The sequence below is a fragment of the Fistularia commersonii genome, chromosome 1 (assembly GCF_037954325.1).
Source record: "Fistularia commersonii isolate RoL2024-O1a breed Wild chromosome 1, RoL_Fcom_v1.0, whole genome shotgun sequence".
NCBI lineage: Eukaryota > Metazoa > Chordata > Actinopteri > Syngnathiformes > Fistulariidae > Fistularia > Fistularia commersonii.
Window position 1 is genome coordinate 14,770,492 of NC_141284.1, and position 23,963 is coordinate 14,794,454.

At 41.2% G+C, this 23,963-nt stretch overlaps 1 protein-coding gene across 5 annotated transcripts; it reads right to left on the reverse strand.

Annotated features, from left to right (window-relative positions):
* Positions 1 to 2,614: 2,614 nt before the first annotated feature.
* Positions 2,615 to 22,749, reverse strand: ktn1 (kinectin 1). 5 transcript variants are annotated; one of them, XM_086149871.1, is made up of 36 exons: positions 22,594 to 22,749; positions 18,718 to 19,403; positions 18,340 to 18,492; positions 18,143 to 18,256; positions 17,901 to 18,025; positions 17,715 to 17,819; positions 17,478 to 17,609; positions 17,185 to 17,291; positions 16,806 to 16,950; positions 16,069 to 16,165; positions 15,279 to 15,463; positions 14,935 to 15,024; positions 14,803 to 14,840; positions 14,624 to 14,714; positions 10,928 to 10,996; positions 10,787 to 10,824; positions 10,580 to 10,670; positions 10,330 to 10,398; positions 10,208 to 10,245; positions 9,808 to 9,898; positions 9,553 to 9,665; positions 9,383 to 9,467; positions 8,924 to 8,961; positions 8,725 to 8,815; positions 8,014 to 8,100; positions 6,311 to 6,400; positions 6,107 to 6,193; positions 5,944 to 6,033; positions 5,775 to 5,867; positions 5,612 to 5,680; positions 5,421 to 5,504; positions 4,953 to 5,036; positions 4,050 to 4,133; positions 3,863 to 3,958; positions 3,688 to 3,792; positions 2,615 to 3,591 (listed from the first exon to the last, which is right to left on the reverse strand). In XM_086149871.1, the coding sequence occupies exons 2-36, from the start codon at positions 19,400 to 19,402 to the stop codon at positions 3,562 to 3,564; spliced, it is 3,789 nt and encodes a 1,262-aa protein (XP_086005997.1). In that variant the 5' UTR covers position 19,403; positions 22,594 to 22,749; the 3' UTR covers positions 2,615 to 3,561. The 5 variants fall into 5 exon arrangements, with proteins under 5 accessions (XP_086005997.1, XP_086006005.1, XP_086006025.1 ...); XM_086149879.1 differs by having other exon boundaries at positions 18,143 to 18,253; positions 22,594 to 22,747; XM_086149899.1 differs by lacking the exon at positions 8,014 to 8,100.
* Positions 22,750 to 23,963: the final 1,214 nt, after the last annotated feature.

The following is a 23,963-nucleotide window of genomic DNA, read 5'->3' on the forward strand; positions in this document are numbered from 1 at the left end:
GCCTCCTGGTACTTACTTTCATACTCTTAACACTGTATTAGTCACAAAGCTGATTTTTTCTTTGAGAAAAAACAAGTGGTGATATGTTTGCTTCTCTTTTAGTGCTTGTTTTTAGAAGACTTAGGATTGTCCACACCTTAAGTGTGAATCTGAGGACTTTGCAGCCTCAACAAATCTGCAGTATCACCCACTTTGACTATCCCACATGTCTAGCTGTTGTCACGCCTCTCTGATGAATGTGGCACTTAACTTTTGTCTGGCACTGTCGTCTAAATTTTACAGCCTCCACCCTGTTTTCACAAGAATCTGCATAGCTGGAGGTGCTCTCACTGCTTCAGACCCCCTCGGTGGTCCTATAGCCTCTACAATTATGGTCCTGTTTGAACTGGTGCTCAGTTTCAAAGTGCAATAACACCCAACACAAGAACAAAAGCTACTACAGGCCCAGTGGAGCCTGGGAAATTATGTCTTCCTTTTCTTGTAACCTGCAACCCTTTTACCGCACAAATACACAACTTTGCTACATGCATCCATATATTCTGGTTGTAAGCAAAAAAAAAAAAGAAATAGATCGTAAATGTTGGTGTTATTCTTAAATCTGTGCATCAATGTTGCTACTGAGTGGATGCAAGATAAGATGTATCTCATTGTCTAGAGGGGAGATATGTAATTGGTTCTAAGCCATTGTATCACACAATATACAGGATTTGCCAGCAACAACACAATGCCCATAAATTCAATTGGACTATATATATGAATTCTTCAGGATAATACAAAAAAAAAAAAAAAATCACCATAGACCCTTTACAATCATGAAAAAAAATACAACAACCAGATGGCAAACAATTACATTAATTAATCATCATTTCTCATGAATAATTGAAATGTATATATAAAATATGAGACAAAACATCTTCTGGTTAAAAATACAATAATGTGAATATGCCTCCTCTTTAGCAGTTAAACACAAGGATGAAGAGATGCTGTAGGCCTTTCACCACAGACCTTAAAGCCAGGCCCAAAAGCTGTGGGTGTAATGATTGTTTACTGCTCTTTTATGTCACTGGCTCTTTCCTCTTTCTTTCATTCACTGAGCATTGCCTGTGTAAAAGAGCACAACAGTCTCTTCTCTGTCTGTCTTATTCACCCTCCCACGTGCATACACAGAAGCAGTGGAGTTGGTGAGGGGGGGATCAAAGGCCCTGATGCACATACCACACTGATGGAGAGCAGATGCAGGGAGTGGACTGCTTTGCTGGTTGTAGTGTGAGTGCAAATCTATGTTTAAGAGGATGAGTCAAATGTTACCAGGCAAGAGGTAGCAAAAGCCTTTGCAACCAGCTTACTTTTATAGTTGAAACTCAGTGGGACCAATGATGAAACAGAAAGATAAAAATTCTTGCTAACCCTCTTTCTGCTCTCTGCACACGCTCATGTCAGTCTTTTGAGGGAGTCATGAGACTATCAGTAATAATTGAGATGCAACTAAAGAAAAAGTTGCCAAAGTGTCAAGTCTTTTAATTATGATCAAATTGTGGAAAATTGTCCTGAATGGAAATCTGTCAATTTAACAGGTCATCCACAAGGAATGTGGCAATACCTTACGAAAAGAAAAATAGATATACATGGTTAATAATGTGGGAAGCATGTGTTGTGCAGGAAATTGTGTCTACTGTATATTGTACTATAACTGTCCCTGTGTTTATGTCAAACATCATATGTTGAAGATCCTGTGGTGCCGGTTTCTTCGTGAATATTCCATGAATGTAAAAGCCAGATCTCCAATCAGCTGACTGCAGCATGACAGTGAGGGAGAATGTGCGGAATGTGCTGATCCCATATTGTTCGTCCCTCTGACCTGAAGCCCACCCCTCCACTTCCCACCCAACAAAACAATACCGTTGTTAGAAACAGCCTAAAAACACAGGGGCATAAGGTATATCAAATCAGGTGCATATGAATGCATTAGTTTGATATTTTAAAAATGTCACATTGGAATTAAAAAAAAAAGCCCTGACACCCATGCATGAAAAAAAAAAGTGATTTCCGATTTATTACATAGCTTTACGTCATTTGAAGTAATTACAATGCAAGTATATTTTCATGATTCTTTTTAGTTACCACATCTGTGAAGTTCTCAATCTTGTTGCAAAGGCAATAGTTGCTTTTGATTATTTCAGCTTAAAGGTAGAACAGTATTTTTGCATCCTAGCCAACAGTGGTACTTTTCATGAAATATAATAGCTCAGAATGCCCAGTTCAAAGGTATTAAAAGAAAAAAACTGTTTCGATCTTAGAATTAGACAAGCAGCCACACTGCCGATATTCCATAAAAGCACTCATGGAGGGAGTTTCTGATGGTGATGTGGAATTAACCAACCAGAAGGCACATATTTGTACTTCAAACTTCAGATTTTTTTTTTTTACAAAAGTATAACATGCCTCCTGGCAGATTTACAAGCATTTAAACACTGTAGTTGGCTTTTGTACATACAAGTTTAGCAGAACTAAGAACAAAATCAATTTGAACATAATTCTAAGTCATGTGGTGCCCCATGGTGGTAGAGAGACAGCAGTGCAAAAATGGAGGAAAAAAACAGCAATACATGCAAGATTTATCACGCATCCCTTTTATTAACATCACCTGTTACAAAAAGAACAAATTCTTCAGTGTTAATGAACTTAGCAACAATATAGCAAGTGTTGATTACCGATGATATGGGACACTTATTCCTAGAGTAGTTGCAAGAGAATAAAAACCTCTACGTTAACCTGGCCTTCTTCTGTACCCAGGGTCAGACTCAGCAGTACAGATCTGTATATAGTTGTTCCCTGTAAGTTACAGTCTCATCGTGACCCACTGGATATGCTGCGTCCCATTTTGATCTTATATTCCACCCAATATAAAGCCAAGATACACATGGAGCAATGTAGTCATGAGTGCCAGCTGATACACAAGTATTGATAGGTTTGGGGTCCAGAGGGGATTAACAACATTATGTATTTCAGCAGGTCCTACCTGGTACATTAAAATAATACATATCTTTAAGTTAAGAAAAAATAAACACTGAACCGAAAGTTTAGTAAAGTTGGAAATGTGTATCACAGCCGTGTTGGGACACATAAACTACTGCAGTATTCCAAAAGATTTCTTTGAAATATACAGGTGCTCAGAACAGAGGAATTGTCTCCACATGGGTAAGTATGCAAATGTCACTGATAAGATTATAATAAAAATTAACACGTGATGCTGCTGAAGAGGAATGTAGTGGGAGTGTAATAATGTGTATTTTGGTACTTATACTGGAGTATGTATAATAACTTTAACCTCTACGTAATCCCTTGTGGCCAGCAGTAAGTCTGGGAGTCGTTGGCCATTGCCTTAGCCAGAGTCAGAATGAAACTGCTGCCCAAACTGCTGAGGTGAAAGAGGGTGGAAAAAAAAAATGGTTGGGTGTGACAGTATGGTGTGAGAGTTGTAGCGATGACACCGAAGGTCAAATCAAATGTGGTATCTTCAGTGAAGTCAGATTGCTGCGTCGTGTGTCTATCCCCAGCTAACTATACCTTGGGTAGATCTTTTTCAACCTCCTGGGGGAGGGGGCAAGAGAGAGAGAGAGAGGGAGCAAAAAATGGAATTTCAGTTGCAGTTTAGAAAATAAGGGAATAACAGCAAACAGGTCATACCCCCTCCTTGGTGAGTTGTCGGCTGACATCCTGTAGCAGCTGCTGCAGTTCTCTGACTGTTTGGTTTAGTCCCGCAGTCATCTTCTCCTTTCTATCAATTTCCTCCTGCCAAAGAGTTTAAATTAGATACATGTGGGCTCTACACTGTTACAACACCTAAATTTCAGATTTGTACCCTCTGTGACGACAGACTGCTATTCTCAATCAAATCATCAGCATAGTCTGTCACTTTGGAGAGCTCCCCTTGGATCAGATCGAGAGACTGCTGGGCCTAAGTCAGATATAGAGCAGTTTTTGTTAGCGCAGTGGTCAGGAGTTGAATGCCTATCAGCAAGGCGATGCATCTGAGTCACAATTCTTACCTTGTAAAGGTCACCGGCCACCTTTTGCCTCTCATTCTCTTCTGTCTCCAGCTTAGACAGAGTCTCAGTCAGCTGAGTTTTCAACTGGAAGCAGAAAACACACATCCACACATCAATTAACATAATGCCTAATGATGTGGTGTGCACCAAAAAAAGGATGTGAGCATTTTATTTGTCCAATGTAAGCTATTTTTTAGACGAACAGCACTGTGGAAAACAAGAAAATTGAAGTGTGTAGTTTTAGGTAGAAGGTTAACAGGAACTGACAGTAGTTTATACTACTTTGAACAAGGATATTACAACGTACAATAATAAGAACAGCGGTTCTCAGATTCTACACTGTACTGTTTAGTCACCCTAGGAAACTGATACCACTTTAAAGAAGTTGGGTTTTCATATAACAAGACGCAGTCAGCAGGAAAAGAAACATGCCTTGTATCCAGATAAAACAATTAGAACTTGACAGACAAACAAAAAAAAACAATTAAACAGAAATCAGTAGATGGGATAGGTTCACAGTTCTAAAAAAGAGAGTAAAGTTATTATGGATAGTCAGAAAACAGAGTTATTTTAGCATTATGCACCAAAAGCTTAAACGATTCTTTATTACCCACCAGTATGCAGAGAAGTGAAAAGGTAGGGAGTTACCATTGGAAGACAAGCTAAGCAAGTGTGTGGCATCATTAATACCACTCAGTTGTTTTGACAACGTAATGTTTCTTACTTTAAAAAAAAAGTGATAAATTAAAATCCATTATGCTGGCAGGGAAATAATTTTGGTTTTGAATGTCTTCCTGTTCAGAAGATGTATCCTTTCTTGTGGCAGTCAGTGTAACACCACCACTGAGTGCTACAGGGATAGGTTTCAAAAGGAGCTCTAACTACAGGATGATCAATGCTTACCAAATTCAGCTCCTCATTCTGCCTGATGGCCTCTGTATATGAGCCATCAAGTCTGGTCTGCAACTCAGTCAACAGATCTTTGAGCTGAAATTAAGTTTGAGATTATGTGTTTAATGGGAGTCTATGGAACTTTGTTCTGAACAGCACAACCAAAACCAGCATCTAAACAGGACTAATGAGGGCAAGAGGGAGCTATAAAAAGTGGAAGCTCTCACTTTTCACCCAGATCATGTTGCATGAATTTGCCAAAAGGGGTCTCTAAAGTTAGTCTAGAATGTAGTGCCTGCATTTCCAGTACTAGCGTTTGTCAATGTTGCTTGGACTTTATTGGCCTCAATACACAAGATATGCAAGGGATGTATTAAAACCAAAATCAATGTAAAACCAACACACAGAACTCATTAATGTGTTGCAGGAGGATTCAAGCACAAGCAGCGCACAGTGGTTAACAGTTCGGACTCGGCTCACCTCTCGAACCTCTGTCACATATGTGGCACTCTCACGCTCTGCCCTCTCCAACTCAGACTCCAAGTGGTGCTTCTCTCTTCTCAGCTAAAAAGCACATTGGAGTGAACAGAACCAAAAGAGTGGCAATTTGAAGCAACATAATATTGGGCAAATTTGTAACAACAGTAGGCCTGTGTTGAGTGTGGACTGACATTTTCCAACTCTCCGCCCTCAGTCAATCTGTCAATCTCTTGCTCCAGAGCGATGACTTTCTGGCTCATCTATTTTAAGGAAAAGAAAAACCACTTTGGTGAGGTGAAAACCAAAAGAAAGCCAACACCTCAGTCTCATTTTCATCTAAATGTGAAGACATGCCTCTCTCAGCTCCCCCTGTGACAGTTCCAGTTTTACCCTCCAGCGGGTCTCTTCCTGCTCCACGCTGCTCTGGAGGCGCTGAAGAATGCCCTCCTGTGAACACAGAAGGAATGGCAGCTCAGTTTTGCCACTGAGCTACAAACAGAAAGGAACAGAAAAAATATCTCACCGTCTCCGCTAAAACTTTCTTGTATGTTTCGCAGTCTTTCTGTAGAATTTTTTGAGTTTCCTCAGCTTCTTTCAGTTTCTCAGACAGTCCCTGGTAAGAGAATAAAACGTCTCATTTCTCATCACAATGGAAATTATTTTCAGATTCTGGTCACTACATTTACCTCAGAGTCTCCTGATGCCGGGTTCCATTGTGAAGTTGAACCTTCAGCAACTGCTCTCTCAAAATTGTGGAGCCAATCTTGATGGTTCTGATAAGAGTGGACAGAAAATAAAAAGGAATAAAATAAAAATGTGTAAAAATGGAGTACCTAACGACAATATAAGTAAAATGCCATTGTCACATTGTAAAACATGAGTGCCCATACTTGCTCATTGGGCAGAGGCACATGGGGCAGGAGCCTATGAAGAACATTGCGACACTCAGCTTGAGACAAAGCCAGTGCTGACTGGTTTTCCTATGAAAAAACATAAAGAGTATATAATGTAGATGGAGAAAAAGAGCAGAGGCGATTAGCGGAACGATCAAATAGTCCAGTAACGTCAGAGGCTGAATTGTAGATCAGCAGATAAGTCTGCAACAGTGTTTATTCCTCAACCAACTCCACTTTAAATCATGAACCCAGCAATTACATAATGCTGTGGATTGCTTGAATCAAACAGTGATGACTTAAATGCAACCACAAAATAAAGGGCAGGAGACTAAATGGTCTCATTTCCATCTCCAACAATTTGAGACAAACCACCGACATCTTTCGGATTGAGAACAGATATCATGCTCCGATGCTCCTGAAAGCGTCTCCTGATGCCTAAAATCACATCAATATACCTTTATAACATTTAAAATGACCTTAAAATGGTTCAATACATAAAAAAGCGCTTTTACTCTTCCCATGATAGGCACCTTCATACACTGTCACTTCATGACCTGAAGGGAGAATGTCTGCCAAATGCTCGCCAGCGAAGCAACATACATGTTAACACAAGGTGTCAAAAAGCATCTCTTAGACAAGTGTACACTGGACTGACAGAATAAAACAGTTGGCGAGGAAATCCCTGGATCTCCCAAGATCTATTTTTCCTTTCAAACTGTACTCCAATGACTGAATCACGCACACGCACACGCGCACACATCGTTAAATGATCTTAATGGACAAGAAACATTTGTGTAGCAGGTACAAAACATTATGAACAAAAGCTACAGGTTGCATTTTCATTAACTTCAATTGCAATGGATCAAATATCTTCCACTGATGATTAACTTATGACATTGGCATTAGATTCCACAAGCAGAATGGGTGACTAGCATGCTTGAAATGAGTCACATGGTACAAGGAGGACATAACAAAATAACCATGAATTTCAACTTAATGACAGAGTGAAATAATTTCGAGGTTACTGCACACTCATTTCAACCAATCAGCTTTGACATACGAACTTTAAATACTTATAGGGTTCCTGTACAATGAATCAATGGGTAGAGTAGGGTGATATGATCTATTTACAGGTGACATTAAAATTAATGAATTTAATCCACTGGGAGTGTTTTGGGAGTTAATAATATTGCAACGCTTATGCAAACAATGCGGTTAAGGTAAAACAATTAATATAAAAATACAGACAGGGTGGAACACTGCGACTAAGAACCTGTTGGGATAAAAGTGTCAAATAGAGAAAATGTAGTCAGTAGCATTGTGTGATCTTAATGGAATTTTAAGAATAATCCCTGTTTATGACATATACTGCTACAGTGGTAACGTAAACTATTTAACTTTTTTCACCATATCACCCACCCCTAACCACAATAACCAACCAAAACATTGTTCAACAGCTCCAAATTCAACCATTTGAAAACCTTTCCGACCCGCACCCCACTTTCAGCAGGAGCAAAGTTTAGGTGTGGGGTAAATGAGTATGCAGCTTTGTTATGGATGATGGTGGAATGATAGATCTCATTTAATCAGTTAAGTAAAAAAAAAAAGAAACAAACAAATAAACAAATAAATCAGCATCTTGGGGGAATGCATCAGATTGGAACTACAGAGAAGCAGACTGAGGTGGGGTGTCGAACCTTGACAACTTTGCTGAGTTTTCCTTGAAGCAGGGACTCGGTGGCTGACAGAGCTTCCATTGCACTCCAGTTTTTCTCCCGAAGCTCCTGTTTTGGTCAGTTCCAGAAAGATACTGTTTTCAGTTCAGCCTCAGGGAACATACATGCAGTGTCCCTCAAATACAGGCTGAGTAACAATAGAATCAACGAATGTAATTTTTAACCACAATAAAGAATGACCCAAAAGCCCCGCAGGTCCCAGTCTCACACCTCATGTGGGGTAAAAGCAACATGCACGATAAAAAATAAATAGGCTGAGGATGCTTTGGGCCAAATTAATATGAAACTATTTGCTGGAATTGAAATCCAAATAAGATGCCTTTAACAATCAAATTCTAGTTTCTTCCGCTCTGAATCACCAACAAGCACAGACAAGCTTGCTCAAACACTCATGGCCAACAGCGAGCCATGTAAGAGTAGGCTGGAAGCTCTGTTATGCAATGTTCAGATGAAGCAATCCAAATCAAAACAGACATCTGCAGTGATGTATGTATTCATATTTATAGGTGAAGAAAACAATAAACAGACCCAAAAAAAAAAACTTTATGGCAGTGGACACAAGGAAGTATGAACATATCTAAGGAGAGGTTTTTGGGTGCTACAGGAGGAGGGTGACAGGGCCAGACCAAAGCTAGGAGGTTAGAGGCTCTGGTGGCTCTGTAGAATACCTACGTTGTTCTTCTTTCTATGAAGCTCCAGGGAGTCTCTCAGCTCATCCAGCTCATCCTGTAGATCTGTCACCTGCTTCTCCCTCTCCAACAACCTGATGGACAATAATTCAGTTCATTATGAATGTTCTCACCATTAGTAAAGGATCCTTTAAAGTGACAATACATGATCAAAATGTGTTTAAACATTAAATATTACTCACAGTGAAAGAATCTCTTGGCTTGGCTTTCCAGATTGGGACTGTATTAGACAAAGAAAGAGTGAGAATACTCTTCAAACAATTTTTGCAACAATTTATAGCTATAGAAATGCCTCTGTGAATAAATGCAAAACTTCAAAATCCTTACAACAGCAGGATAAATGACTAGAACATACCTAGGACAGTCCCAAAATAATTCATTTTTATTAATTATGATTTAGAGAGAGAAAGAGAGAGAGTCCATATTCTCACATCTGTCAAACCACTGCACCGCTATCAAGTGTTTCAAGCGTATATTGAAAACTAAATTAAAGTAGTAACTATGGAGTATATCTTAATGTCATGGCCTTCCTCACTTTATATTTTCAAGTCACGTTTTTTTCAAAAACTTCTTCAATACCAAAACATTTTAAACATTTCAATCGGTATCATTAGGATTTTCATTTTGTGACCCTCTCTTACCTCTTGATTTTCCTCCATCTGTTCTCTCCTCTTTGCCTCCAGCTCAGTCTGAAGTTTCTGGATCTCCTGATCCTTCATGGCAAGACTAAGAATCAGAGAGTCCCGTCAGTGGTCTGGTTTGTCGGGCTTGACAGGAGGAATGCATTTTACAGTGTGTTGAGTCAACATACTGCTCCTGGAGTTCTTGGAACTGAGTAACTGAAGTGGTCAGTTCTTCTGGTGTCTCCCTTTGTTTCATCTGCTCCATCTCTGCATGAAGGGCAACCAAGTGCTGCTCCAGGGCCTTTAAGACAGAAAGAGATTCAGACAAGAGAGCAAACTAACAGCTGACAATTACTATGTATAGAACATAATTTCTTACCAAATGAAACCTGATTAAAATATTTCATTGATAAGAGTTTACAACACAACAATGAAGTCCACACCTCAACTGTATTTGCCTTGGTGGAACTGCTTTCTTGCGCTGCCTGTAGGCTTTCCTCCAAAGATTTTAGCTTCCCATCTTGCTCTAGGATCCTGTATAGCACAAATAGGGGGGTTATAACTCATATGAGTGTAAAGTCTTTCAGGACACTCACATAGTTCTCAAATTTAAAATTACATCCCGTTGTGAAACCATTAAATGCAATATTATTTGGCGCTCTTCGAGATCAGAGGTAAAAATATCATTTGGTTGCCTGAGGTGCCAAGAATATCCAATCACTATGAATCACAGTGGAGACCCAGCCACAACAAGATGGTTACTGCCACTGGAATTTACAATACACACACTAAATCTAAACCAGCATAAACTAATAATAAACAAGTAAGCTCAATTGATCTTACTTGCTTTGCAGTTCTTCCATAACTGATTCTGATGTTTCCTGGGATTACAAGGACAAATATTATCAAACTGGCAAAGAATAGGAAAAAAGCAGCAGCTCCTATTATAACATATACCAATTCACCTGCTCTGCTGTTTTCCTCTTGAGGACCTCCACTTCCTGTTTTAGGGACTCGTTCTCTTCTCTTACAGCCTACAGCATACAAAATATCAGTTTTAAGACTTCTTAGTTAATAGAAATGTTTATTACAAAGCGGCTGTAAAATGCTTTTTTTTTTTTTTTTACATTTGATATTAGTCAAACATCAACACGTGCATAGCTCTTTAGGTGTGGCCAACCCAATGTGTCCCTTTCTAAATCAAAAACAACACACCTTCAGAGCTTCCTCCTTGTTGGCCACTTCAATCAGTCCCTTCTCCAGCAAGCCTTCAACTGTTTTAATGCTTTCTTCCCTTTCTTGGACACTATAGAGGCAAGATTTCAGAAGAGCATTCTTTACCCATTTACAAATTATTGTAATACTGATGGAATAATAAGCCAAACTTTCTTGCAGCAAGATTCTGTTTCACTTTTTACAAACCTCTTCTGGTATTGGTCCAACGCCACCTGGGAAGCAGTCTACAAGAGGAGAAGAAATGGTAAATAGAGGTGGGGTGTGTCAAAAGAATATACACACAGAAGCTTTTTTGAATTGGAAAAACAGCCAAAGTACACAACTAACCTGATCAGAAATCTGTGCCTGCAGATTCTGAATCTCTGCCTTCAGTGACATGTTCTCATTGTGCAAGGCCTGCAGAGGCAGAAAAGGATCTGCTAAATAACATTCGAGTTTAAACAATCACTAAGCTCACTCCCAGTTTTGTTTGTCGGGTTTAAAACCATGGAACTAATGAACACCCACTGACCAGACACATTGGTTAATGTGAGCCAGCATATTTTATATTCAACCGCTCAGCACAAATACAGGTTGACCAGAAGTTCAACTTGGTCCCGCCAATTAAATCTAGCGATGAAGAATACATTTCTTCTTCTTCTCCTTTTGGCTTTTCCCTTCGGGAGTCGCCACAGTGAATCAACCTTCTCCATCTAACCACATTCTCTGCACCCTCCTCTCTCACAGCAACTAACTTCATATCCTCTCTCACTATGCCCATAAATCTTCTCTTTGGTCTTCCTCCAGACCTCCTGCCTGGCAGCTCTAATTCAAACATCCGTCTACCAATATATTCACTGTCCCTCCTCAATACATGACTGAGCCATCTCAGTCTGGCCTCTATGACCTTTTCTCCAATACATCTAACGTGCTGTTCCTCTGATGGACTCATTCCTGATCCTATCCATCCTGTTCACTCCCGAAGAGAACCTCAACATCTTCATCCCTGCAACCTCTGGCGCTGCCTCCTGCCTTTGCACTGTAACTGTTTCTAGGCCATACAGGATAGCTGGTCTCACCACTGTCTTGTACACCTTTCCTTTCCTTCTGGCTGATAGTCTTCTATCGCATAGTACTCCTGACACTTTTCTCCACCAATTCCAACCTGCTTGAACCTGTCTCTTCACCTCTTTTCCACACTCTGCTGCTTTTGACTGCTGACCCCAAGTACCTGAAATCCTCCAACTTCTTCATCTCCACTCCCTGTAGCCTCACTATTCCAACCGGGTTCTTCTCATTCACACAAATGTACTCTTGCTACAACTAACCTTCCCTACTCTCCTTTCCCGAGCATACTGCCAACTCTCTAGAGTTTCCTCAACCTGATTTCTGCTCTCACTACTAATGACAATGTCATAAGCAAACATCATAGCCCATGAAGATTTCTGTCTCACCTCATCGGTCAGCCTGTCCTTCACCACTGCAAACAAGAAGTGCTCAGGGCTGATCCCTTAAGGAGTCCCACCTCCACCTAGAATTTCTTTGTTACTCCTACAGCACACCGCACCACTGTCTCACAGTGGTGCATACATGTCCTGCACCAGTGTAACATACTTCTCTGCCACTCCAGATTTCCTCATACAATACAAGAGTTCCTCACTTGGCACCGTCATATGCTTTTTCTAGGTCTACAAAAACAATATGCAGCTCCCTCTGGCCTTCTCTGTACTTCTCTATTGGCATTCTCAAAGCAAATACTGCATCTGTAGTACACTTTCTAGGCATGAATCCATACTGCTGTTCACAAATGCTGACTTCTGCTCTCAGTCTAGTTTCCACAACTCTTTCCCATAACCTCATTGTATGGCTCATCAACTTTATCCCTCTATAATTGCCGGAATTCTGCAAATCACCCTTATTTTTAGAAATGATGACCATCCTACTTCGCCTCCAATCTTCAAGGATCTTCTCACTCTCTAAGATCCTGTTGAATAATCTAGTCAGAAACTGTACCACTGCCTCTCCTTGACACTTCCACACCTCCACGGGTGTATCAAGACCAACAGCCTGTACACTCGTCATCGTCTTCAATGCTTTCCTCACTTTCCTTTTACTTATCTCTGCAACTTTACAGTCTACAATAGTCGCCTCTTCCACCCTTGCCTCTCTTTCATTTTCCTCATTCATCAGCTTTTAAAAGTACTCTTCTGTCTTCCCATCACTCTTCTAGCATCTGTCAATACATTTCCCTATCTCTCCTTAATCAACTGGACCAGTTGAACATCCTTTCCATCTGTATCTCTCGGTTTCACTAACTTGTATAAATTATTCTCTCGCTCCTTACTGTCTAACTGCGCATACAAGTCATCGTACACCCTTTGTTTTGCCGTTGCTACTTCTACCTTATGCTGTATCTCCCTGTACTCCTGTCTTTTCCTCTCAGTTTCCATCTTCTTCTTTGCAAACCACTTTCTCTGTATATACTCCTGCACTTCGTCATTCCATCACCAAGTCTCCTTATCTACTTTCCTTCAAGACGATACAAAAGGACTCTCCTACCTGTCTCACTGATAACGTTAGCTGTAGTTGCCCAATCATCTGGAAGCTCTCCCTGACCACCCAGAGTATTTCTCGACTCCTCCCTGAAAACCATAGAACACTCCTCCCTTTTCATCTGCTTCCATCACCTTGTCCTCTGCTCTGCCTTTGTCCTCCTGATCTTCCTTGTCACCAGTCATCCTACAAACCACCATCCTATGCTGTCTGGCTATGCTCTCACCGACAACTACTTTGCAGTCACTCATCTCTTTCAGGTTACCCCGTCTATACAAGATGTAGTCTACCTGTGTGCTCTGTGTGCCTGCCTTTTCTGGAAAAGTGTTCACTCCAGCCATTTGCGACCTTTTTGCAAAGTCTTCCACCATCTGTTCCTCTGTGTTCCTATCCTGTATATCAAATCTGCCCATAACTTCTTCATCCCCTCTATTACCTGCACCAACAAGCCCACAGCCACTTACAACATTGAGCACCACACCTTCAATTTATTGTCAGATAGAATCTTTTCACCTCCAGAACATTCCCAACAAACTCCTCCTTCAGGATAACTCCTACTCAATTTCTCTCCGTCAGTACCATGATAGTACAACTTAAAGCCTGTTCCTAAGCTTCTGGCTTTACTACCTTTTTCTGGTCTCCTGGACACGCAGTATATCCACCTTCCTTCTCTGCATCATGTTGGCCAACTCTCTACCCTTTCCTGTGATTGTTCTGATATTCAAAGCCTCTACTCTCAGTCCCACAGTCTTGCCTTTCCTCTTCTCTTTCTGCTTCTGAACATGCCTTCCTCCTCTCCATCTTTGACCTTCAGTAGCCGAGTTTCCATTGGTACCCACGGCGGTCATAGCTAACCCGGGCTTCGACCGATCCGGTATGATCTAATTGCAAAACTAAGGATGAATTGCAATGTCCATCTATATCTGATAAATTACTAGGTAAATAAGGGCGGCCCGGTGGCATAGTGGTATAGTCAAACCAGCATGAAGGACCCTGGTTTGATTCCGACAAAGGGATCCTTCTGTGTGGAGTTGGCATGGTCTCCCCGGTTTCCTCCCAAAGTCCCAAAACATGTAGCAGGTTAAGTGGAAAAAATTGGGAAAATTGCCCCGAACGAGTGAATGTTGCCTGTCTTTGTATGTGACCCTGCGATTTACTAGACACCAGTCCCCAGTGTACCCCGCCTCTTGTCGATGACAGCTGGGATAGGCTCCAACATGCCCCACAACTCTGAGTGCAGGTATGCACCGCGCGCAAGATGGATAGCAGGTAAATAAGTGATACACAATCAACAATAATAACAAATGATGTATTTAAAAGTTGGGTCTTATGTTTCCATTTCAGAGACCCATAGAAAAAATGCCAACCACAGGAAAAAATCATAACCAAAGTGGAGCATTGACTAGATCTAATATGCTGTAAAATCTCCAGACAGTTTCAAATGCATTATAATCCCAAGATGCGATAAGTGGTGCATTCTGTTGACTATACCTGCATATTAGTTTCTCTACTGGCCCCACTGCTCCGCTCAGCATTTAGAGAATCTTCTAGACTCTTCCTCTGCAACTCCTTTTCTGCAAGTCTAAAGGGGTGGGAGAGCTCACTTGCATTTGCTGATGATAAAGAATAAACCTACCCATATCACAAAAACAGCAACAAAAGTCACTTACAGCTTCTGTAGCTCCTCAATATGAGAGACATGGTTGGCCTGAATAGGAAACAATAAAATGATTAGCGCAACATTCACAGCCAACTGGGCAGTCACTAAATGATAATGATGATGTTAGTGATGTTAACATTACCTGTGAAGAGACCTTGGCCTGCAGGTTCTCATTCTGGACTTGCAGAGTTTCACTTTGAGCTTGTAGATCTTTGTTTTCATTCACAAGTTTCTGATGGAAAAAAAAACATGAATGAACGCACTCTATTATTTGTCAGAGCAAGGCATTCTGCATCCAAATATACTATCACAATGACAGAGATCTGTGATGCAGTTTCCTAGAAGAATTTGAGATAAACTGTGCTCTAAATTCTTCTCTTATTAATTCAAAGCAATTGAGTGTAGCCTCATCAAACCAAGCTCAATGTTGCTTTCAATTGACAAGGTTCATTTAAGCTTATGTATGACAAAGCTTTTGGGCTTCACCTGAACATGGGCCTGGAGCGAGTCATCAGGTACACTGTGCTGGGAAACTTCCAGCAGCTCAATTACTTTTTGCTCCAGACGTTCCTTTGAAACCATGGCTTCAGTCAGGCTGTTGGCCAGGGTCTGGACCTCCTTATTCTTGCTGTTCACCTCAGTCTCCATTGCCAGCAACTGACCATGGAGTTCTGCATCAACACATAGAAAAATCATTTTTTAAACAACAGACTGTGTTGATTTTAAGTGATCTAAAGGAGAAAAGAAACAATATATTTAAAAGTAATTTTCATAAAGATTATGATGGAAGGAGGAGATTATAGTATTGTAAAAAGGGTCATTATTGGGTTTTTTTTTAATAATAACCTAGTTTGCAAAGATTTACTTTTGTGAAGTAAACTCACCAACACATAAAAATGTAGTGGTTATATCCTGCGATTTAACAAAATTTTCTTCTATGTATTTTTTACAATTTACAGTGTATGGCTTTGCACTGGAAGAGTTTTGAATCTTGCATAAAAGACTGAACAGTTGTGGTCTGTGTCAGCATTTACAAGTGAATGAACAAAGACGAATGCACTCTGATCCAGAATCCTGTAGAAAAATAAATCCTATCAAGGACTTTACCTTTTATCAAAGGCACTTGAGTAAATTAAAGCCAAAGACTGTAGACAAACAAGATTGTCAAGTATCCAAGTATCAATCACAAATTCTTCATCCAGAGATCAGAATTTTACTCTTGCTGTCTAATCTTATCAGAAAAGGTGTCATTTTAAAGTACAACCCGTTTTATCACCTTGCTTTGAGGCCTGAAGATTCTCTCTTTCTGCATTGACACTGTGGAGGTAATTTTGCAATTCCTCCCAACGTCTCTTTGCATCTTGCAGTTGGGCCTAGAAATGAACAAATACATAGAACATCTGTTTATCATACTTTATGCAAAGGGTCTACATACATTTTGTGTTACTAGCTATTTGTAATGATTAACAAACATCTGAGTTTCTAAAAGCCTCTTTGAACGTGAGGCTTTAAATACAAATAAACAAACAAAAAACAAAACCTAAAAGGCCTTCACTGTTGAGTGACAACTTTCTTATTTAAACTTGGGGTTCAGGTCCGTTCCAAAGGTCAATATCTGCAAAATTACAAAGATAATCCTTTCTAAAGGTCCTCTGTGGTGGAATTGCACAATTGCACAAGTGTCATAGTCATCTGGAATCCCCAATAAAGACAAACTCTATGTTTGTTTGTTTTTTTTAAAACATTGGTGGGGATCAGAGTCTAATTGTTGAGATTAACTTTCAATCTTTGACGATGGTGACAGATCATTAGCAGCACAAGGCTAAGACCATCTTTCCAACATCAAGTCTATTTCCCACACCCCTCCCCAGGATTTTGACTTCCACCTCCTTTTGACTTCCACCTACTCAACAAACTTAAGTTGTGTGCATGACCTGGGTTTTGCCCAGCTCACATAGGGCTTGTCTTCCCTGGGGATTTTAATAAAAGCAATGTGGATCTGGATTAGCGTACCTCTAGCTGGGACACATTCTGCTTGTAGCTGACCTCCAGTGACTTTCTCTGGTGCTCCTCCTGTTGCAGCTTGCTATTGTTGTCTGCCAGCTCTTTCATCAGACTGGCATACTCGGAACGCAACTTGTTGATCTCTGCTGAATTCCTGTCAAATAAAACATGAAATCAAGAGCAAAGAAGGGCTGCTAAATTGAGGGAAGTTGTTGATTAAACCAACAACATGAGAAAACATGAGCATAATATAATCAACACCAGTATAAAAAAAATAGGCTCATGGTGTGGAATTATGTCAGTGGGATGAGATGAATTAAGAATATGATAAGCCAGGAATCCTAAAGAAAATTATGTTAGATGCAAAGTGTTGCCATGCTGCACTGACTTGCTCTCCATCTGGTTGGTGGCAGTGCTGACTGCATCCCTAAGAATGCCATTCTCCTGCTGAAGTCGAGTGATCTGGGTCTCCAGCTGCTCTCTCACCTGCTGAAACTACATATTGAAAATTAAGTGACTAGTTAAATTACACAATTGAATAGAGTGGTGATATTTGCCATTAGGAAGGAAATCATTTAACATTTTCATTAAATTGAACTGCATTTAATGATAGTTTTCAAATAAAATGAGAAGAAATGGATCAATTTCCATGATAAATCTGGGAATACAAAATGCCCTCACCTGGATCTGTAGCTCCTGATGGCTGTTCTGGGCTTTGGCCTGCATACCCCCAAGCTCTTTCTCCATTGCTGCACGTTGTTCTCTTATCATGGTTTCTGCTCTGACAGTCTTTTGCTTCTCAACTTGAAGCTCCTAAGGCACAATGAGAAGGGGTAATATGAAGCCCACCGTAGGGAGTCTTATCCAGGTAAAAACATCAGCCATGTTGTATTTCCAGGACAACACTGAAATTTCAACCTGGCTGAGTTGCTTCACTTTGTCTTTGGCAATGGATGCCTCCTCCTGAAGAGTTGTTAGTAGTCTTTCACGTTCCTGTGTAGCAGGGTCAGGTCTGGTAGCAGACTGGTAATCAGGAAGAAATGGTTTTAGCTAATCGTGTAAAATTACACTACTCAAAAAACAAACAACTTAATTGTCCCTCACTTTGTGCCAGGCTTCCACGGCGCTTGGGCTCTTGAGAAGAGAAATTACACTAACAGCCTCTGCCTCTGATAGAGCAAGACTAGACAGCCCAGAGAGCAGCTCCTTGAGTTTAAGCTCAGTGTTCTCTGTTAACACATGATTAAGGATACAGTCAAAGTTCAACAGTTGAATAGTAGATACAACATTGAAAAAAACATATCAATTGAAAAAATAGATATGTTCATGATACTATTTTCTCTCACCTTTGTCTGTCTCATTCTTTTGTTTCTTGGCACCCCCTTTGGATGGTACATCATTGTGGGCTGCCTGATGGTTCACAGAGGCTGCTGAGTCAGGCACAATAAGGGGCTCATCTGCTGTATAGGATAGGAATTGGCTGATTACAAGGTACTAAGTTCAGGCTTGAATCTGAACACTTGGCATGATTTGTCATCATTACCAGTCTCGGTCTTCTGCTTCTTGGCAGAGTTCTTTTTCTTGCCACTTGGAGCATTTGGAGCAACACTGTCTAGAAGTCTCGTTTCAGCCAAAGTAGATTCCTTCTTGACTGATGCTGGAGCTGGCTCTGCTTTAACCTCTGGCTGCTGGCCATCTATTGAAAAGGAGAAAGTAAGAGATGGATGGAAAGTATAAATCCATTCAAGTCTACGTGATAGAAAATATTTACTTTCACACTAAATCTCCCGGCCTTACATTTGCCTGGCACACTGTAACCCCACTACATAATGGCATTAACTTGAGTGAAGGGCTTGTTGAGAAATTCATCACTAACTAATCAAAACACGACTATGTTAAAACAGAACTCTTGACAACCAACCTCCCTCTGATTTTTGTTTCTTCTTCTCCTTTTTCTTTCCAGAGGCCTGGGGAGGTGTCTGAGCTTGAACAGGAGCCTGAGCGACTTGGACTTGAACCTGGACATCCAGCTGGGGTGGAGACGGGGGTGGACTGGACTGTTTGCTCACAGTTAGCTGTGGCTCCGTCTTTCGGCTGACTGGCTTGGAACCATTCACTTCTGGCTCCTCAGGGGAGGCCAGGGCAGTAGCAGCTGCAGCAGCCATCTTTGCAGCCTTTTTCTCCTTTTTCTTTCTCTCCCTCAGACCAGGAGGAGCCTCTGTTGCCTCTGGAACCGCAACATAGGATGTAGGTTTCGGTTGAGCAGGAGCTGGTGTAGCCACCGCTGCAGGTTCCTCCCCAGTCTCCAGAGTGGAACTGTGGGTACCATCTGCCGCATCAAAGTCATGCAGATCCTCTTCAAACTCTCCTCCACCTCCACCACCTCCAACATTGGCACTTTCCTTCTTCTTACTCTTCTTCTTTTCATTTTTCTTACGAGTGTCTGGCTTCGAAAGTGACACCTTGAGGTCACGTTTCTGCCTAGCAAGCACCTCATCATAGGAGGTTTCCTTCATGAAGAGCCAGAAAAAGAGGAACATGAGGGCGATGACCAGTGTAGGGGCCAAGATGAGCAGGTACTGTGAATCGTAGATATCTAATGCCATTCTGCAGGAAAAACAGAAAATCAGTTCAGAAAAACGGTTAAGGCAGACTTCATCTATCTTGCATGTTATGATAGAACCATAATTTATGTGCTAAAGTTAAATGGGTGAAAGCTCTAAACATAACCATTCATAGTAATTTGCTTCAATTCATATTAGCCAGGGTACTCAAGTAATATTGTATTTTAAGTTCATTCACATTGGCTTGAAAGAAAACAACACAGGTCAATATCAGACACACAGCTGAGTTAAACAGAAGGTGACAAGCGCTCTAAATTTGCCACATGGCTTCCGGAGCCCTCAGAGGGAACACATATTGGTTTTCTTCACTCATATCAGGATGGATTAGCAAGGGTGAAAAAATACTTCCACATTAAACATATTTGTTACTGGGTTATATAAATAACAGGGGGATATGCAAGAGGGACAAATATAACCGTCTGTGGAAATGCTGAGGTCTTTTTCAGGGATTAGCTATCAATTATTTAGTACTAATGTACGGTACACTATTCATAGAGTGCACTTGTCCATAAATATAACAATGTGCACATCTTTATGATCTATAACATAACTTGGTCCCTTTATTTAAAGAACTATCCTTCAGCTTTTTTCCAGCCCCCATCCCCCCACCATTACTGAAAATGTGCTCATTTATATTCAAACACCCAGGTTGAGCAAGGACTGATGATTACAGATATGTTGTGAACAAAATAACCGGGGCGCAAACTGTGAGTGATCTACAGTTCTGTGCGATCCCAGCTTACACACACACTATGGCGGCTATACAGTGTAGGAGTCAGCATCGTAGACCAGGCCTCTTTAGTGATTTGGATTAAGAAGATTACACATGGTAATACATTTAAGAATAACTTTCCACTGTAGGGCTTCCTGAGGACTGACAGGCTTAGGCTTGTAGCATAATCTTGATTCTGTTTGTCTTCCGTATCAACACAAAATAGTTATGTCTAATATGTGACCATATGCTTTTTTTTGATGGAAGATTCTTTCCTCCCTCAGTCATAAAGATGTGATAGCTTTAAACAGGAACAAAGCCACTACTGTGTCATGTATTAGTTTTGAAGATATAGAAGAGCAGACAACATAGACTTCGTCTGTTGGAACACATATCAGTTCCTTCTCACTCCAAAATACTCAGAGATGCTTTATATTTGTCTGGGGAAGAAAAAAAAAAACATGCAGTCCGGTCTCACGCCTTGTAAATGCATGAGAATATTCCAACTCTGAACAAATTGTGCTCATTCTCTTTTCATGGCAATTGAAGTGTAATCTCTGACCTCATTAGGAAAATGTGTTATTAATAACAGACAGCAGCAAAGAAAATCAGCCTTGTGCAAGCATAGGAATGTCTTGAATGGGAACATGAAGTCTCTCACCAGCAAAGACATAACCATGTCATTCCACACTACATACACACTACTATATACACAACATGCGATGGCTAAACTGGGCTACAAAATTTCATTTTGGTCTTCTTCTTTCGGCTTTTCCCTTCAGGGGTCGCCACAGCAAGTCATCTTTCTCCATCTAACCCTATTCTCTGTATCCCCCTCTCTCACACCAACTACCTTCATATCCTCTTTCACTACATCCATAGGTAGTACAAAATTTCATTTTGGTACCAACTGCTAACTCTCAATGGCAAGACTCCCCCCACCCACCCACCCACACACCATCTATTGTACATTCCAGGAAATTGCCCGGCGACATTAAAATTTTTGGCAGTGAAGAACTCTACTGTTACTTAGCTCCTTAACTTATTATGTATGGGCGGAGTAACCTGTGTGAGTTTGTATGAGGCCTGCTTCCTTACTTCCAGTCCCACACCACAGAGGGAAGGTGCGTGGGGGCTTCTTGTGCCCGAGCCATGACCAAGCATCAAAATGAGCCTGTGGGACAAAGCCCTCTCGGGTTGTTGGCTCCCCGGAATCCAACTGCTGGCCTGCCAGGCCGCCCGATATGGCAAGCATGAGCGCAGAGGAACTCCTCGTTATTTTCAGATCAAAAAAAAGCAGCGTAGACCGTTCTTGAAAAACAGGTAATGCAGGAAGACTTGGCGCTATGCAAACTTAAAGCAAGTAGCAATTGACACACCATGATCCGTGGCCCAGAAATAAAACTTATTATATCAGAGCAGTTTCTCTTCCAAATTCGGACATACTATAAGACTAATTTAGACTACGCATTTGCAGTCGGTTGAAACAGATTTACAAGTAGGACAACTGAGCGACGCCTCTAGTTAATATATAAGCCCTGAAAATAATCAGTCTCTATCAGGTTGTGATAACTGGACGGCAATTGTCAAAGTGAGTCGAATCTGTTTTCCCGACTGCACATATTTATCTTCGAGTATTGCGACCACTGCGTGCCAGCTAACTAACGTTATCTAAAGACGTATCAACCGTCATCGCTCAAGACTTTACACGGTTAAAACGCTCCCGATAAGTGATGTTGAGCAAGTCACCGGCCAGAGCACATAACTGAGTACCTAATGTTCCAGCATGCTAGGTCATGTATAATAGCCAGCTTTTGTGCAGACAAGTGAACCAAGACAAATAAAGACAACAGTTCTTACACACTACGACACTTTAAACACTTAAGAAAACAGCATGGACCTAATCTATTATGCTAACATGGGGTTAGCCCGATAGCCACTGAATGGCACGCTCTAGCTGAAGTGTGAAATGTAAAGGGAAGGGGCTGGTGTCGACAGGAAGCCTACTCACAATCCTAAAAACAGTTGATGGGATAGTTCAACCCTCGCCTGAAAATGACTCGTCACTCCCGAACTCTTCAACAAAACCAAAGCTCTATGAAGTCGTAATAATAAACGTTATCCAACTAACCTGAGCCACGCACTAACGTTAGCCAGCCAATCCAATTAATAGTACCGTTACCGACGAGGTATTTGGCACTAAAATTTAGAAAATTATGTTTCGATTAGCATGTTCACATTGACACAAAGTTTCAATGCATAAGATGTCTGGTGGTGAGAATATCCGTGAGGGCGACCCAGCCCCCGTATCTCCTGAAATCTCTGACCCGGTCTGCGGCACCATTCTTCCTTTTCAGTCCGAAGGGCCGGGCCAAGGCCTGGGTAAAGAGCTTAGCTGCGTTAACACCGAAATGCGTGGCTGTTTGTACAGAAATACGACCATCAGTTGCTTCAAACTTACTTAAAGCTTTAATTTCTTGTCTCCTTGGAGTATTGAAGTTATGATGTTCTGCGTTGGTCCGAGAACCCTAACAATCTCCCAGGTCAGCTCCAGCCTTGCTTTGCTGCGCTTTCTGTCAGGCTATCTGCTGTTTTCTGGTTCGTGGGGGCGCGTCACAGTCGGACTGTTGAGGAACGCTTGTTTTTGATTTCCGAGCAGCCCATGCGGTGCCTATAGTGAGACAGAGTCGTTGAATATTCCGCTCCGCCCTGCTGGAATTTCTCTGGTAATTAAATCGTAATTCAACAAACGCAAAGAAAGGAAGGCGTCAAATCGCTTCACCGATGTCCTCCTGGGCTGCCGTACCGCACAAAGCACGCAAGACTCCAAATGAGTGTCAAACCCCCCCAAATCGATATTGTGTAATGATTTCCGTCATCAAAGTACTGTCATGTTTGTGTAAGCAAATATTCACATGTGGAACCCGGGGGAGGAGTATGTGAATTAAAATGGCAGTCCTGCATGATAGATTAAAAACAGTTATTAGGAATGTATTTTATATTTTCTTACAATTTGATCAGCTGAATTGACATATGGATTATATTCTCTCTCTCTCTCTCTCTCTCTCTCTCTCTAAATATATATATATATATGTATATATATATATATATATATATATATATATATATGTGTGTGTGTATATATATATAATGCAGCCTCAGGACGGCACTGGCCCGTGCCTCTCCAAGCCTGCCTTGGGGGGGCACGGAGCAGTGTCTCCCTGTGCCGGTCCCAAGCCCGGATAAATGCAGAGGGTTGCGTCAGGAAGGGCATCCGGCGTAAAACTTTTGCCAAAACCAAATATGCGAGACAACCAAAACTATACCATACCGGATCGGTCGCGGACCGGGTTAACAACGACCGCCATTGGTACTGATGACCTACAGGGTACTAATGGAAATTGGGCTACTGTGGGTCGAAGAACAAGAACAAGAAGAAGAGGTGGAGTGCGTGTTCGGAAGCAGAGAGAGAGGAGGAAGGGAAAGAGTCTGGGACTGAGAGTAGGGACTTTGAATGTTGGGACTATGACAGGAAAAGGTAGAGAGCTGGTCGACATGATGCAGAGAAGGAAGGTGGATATACTGTGTGTCCAGGAGACCAGGTGGAAAGGTAGTAAGGCTAGAAGCTTAGGAGCAGGCTTTAAGTTGTACTATTATGGTACTGACAAGAAGAGAAATGGAGTAGGAGTTATCTTGAAGGAGGAGTTTGTTAGGAACGTCCTAGAGGTGAAAAGAATGTCAGATAGACTTATGAGTCTGAAACTGGAAATCGAAGGTGTGATGCTCAATGTTGTTAGTGGCTATGCCCCGCAGGTGGGATGTGAATCTGAA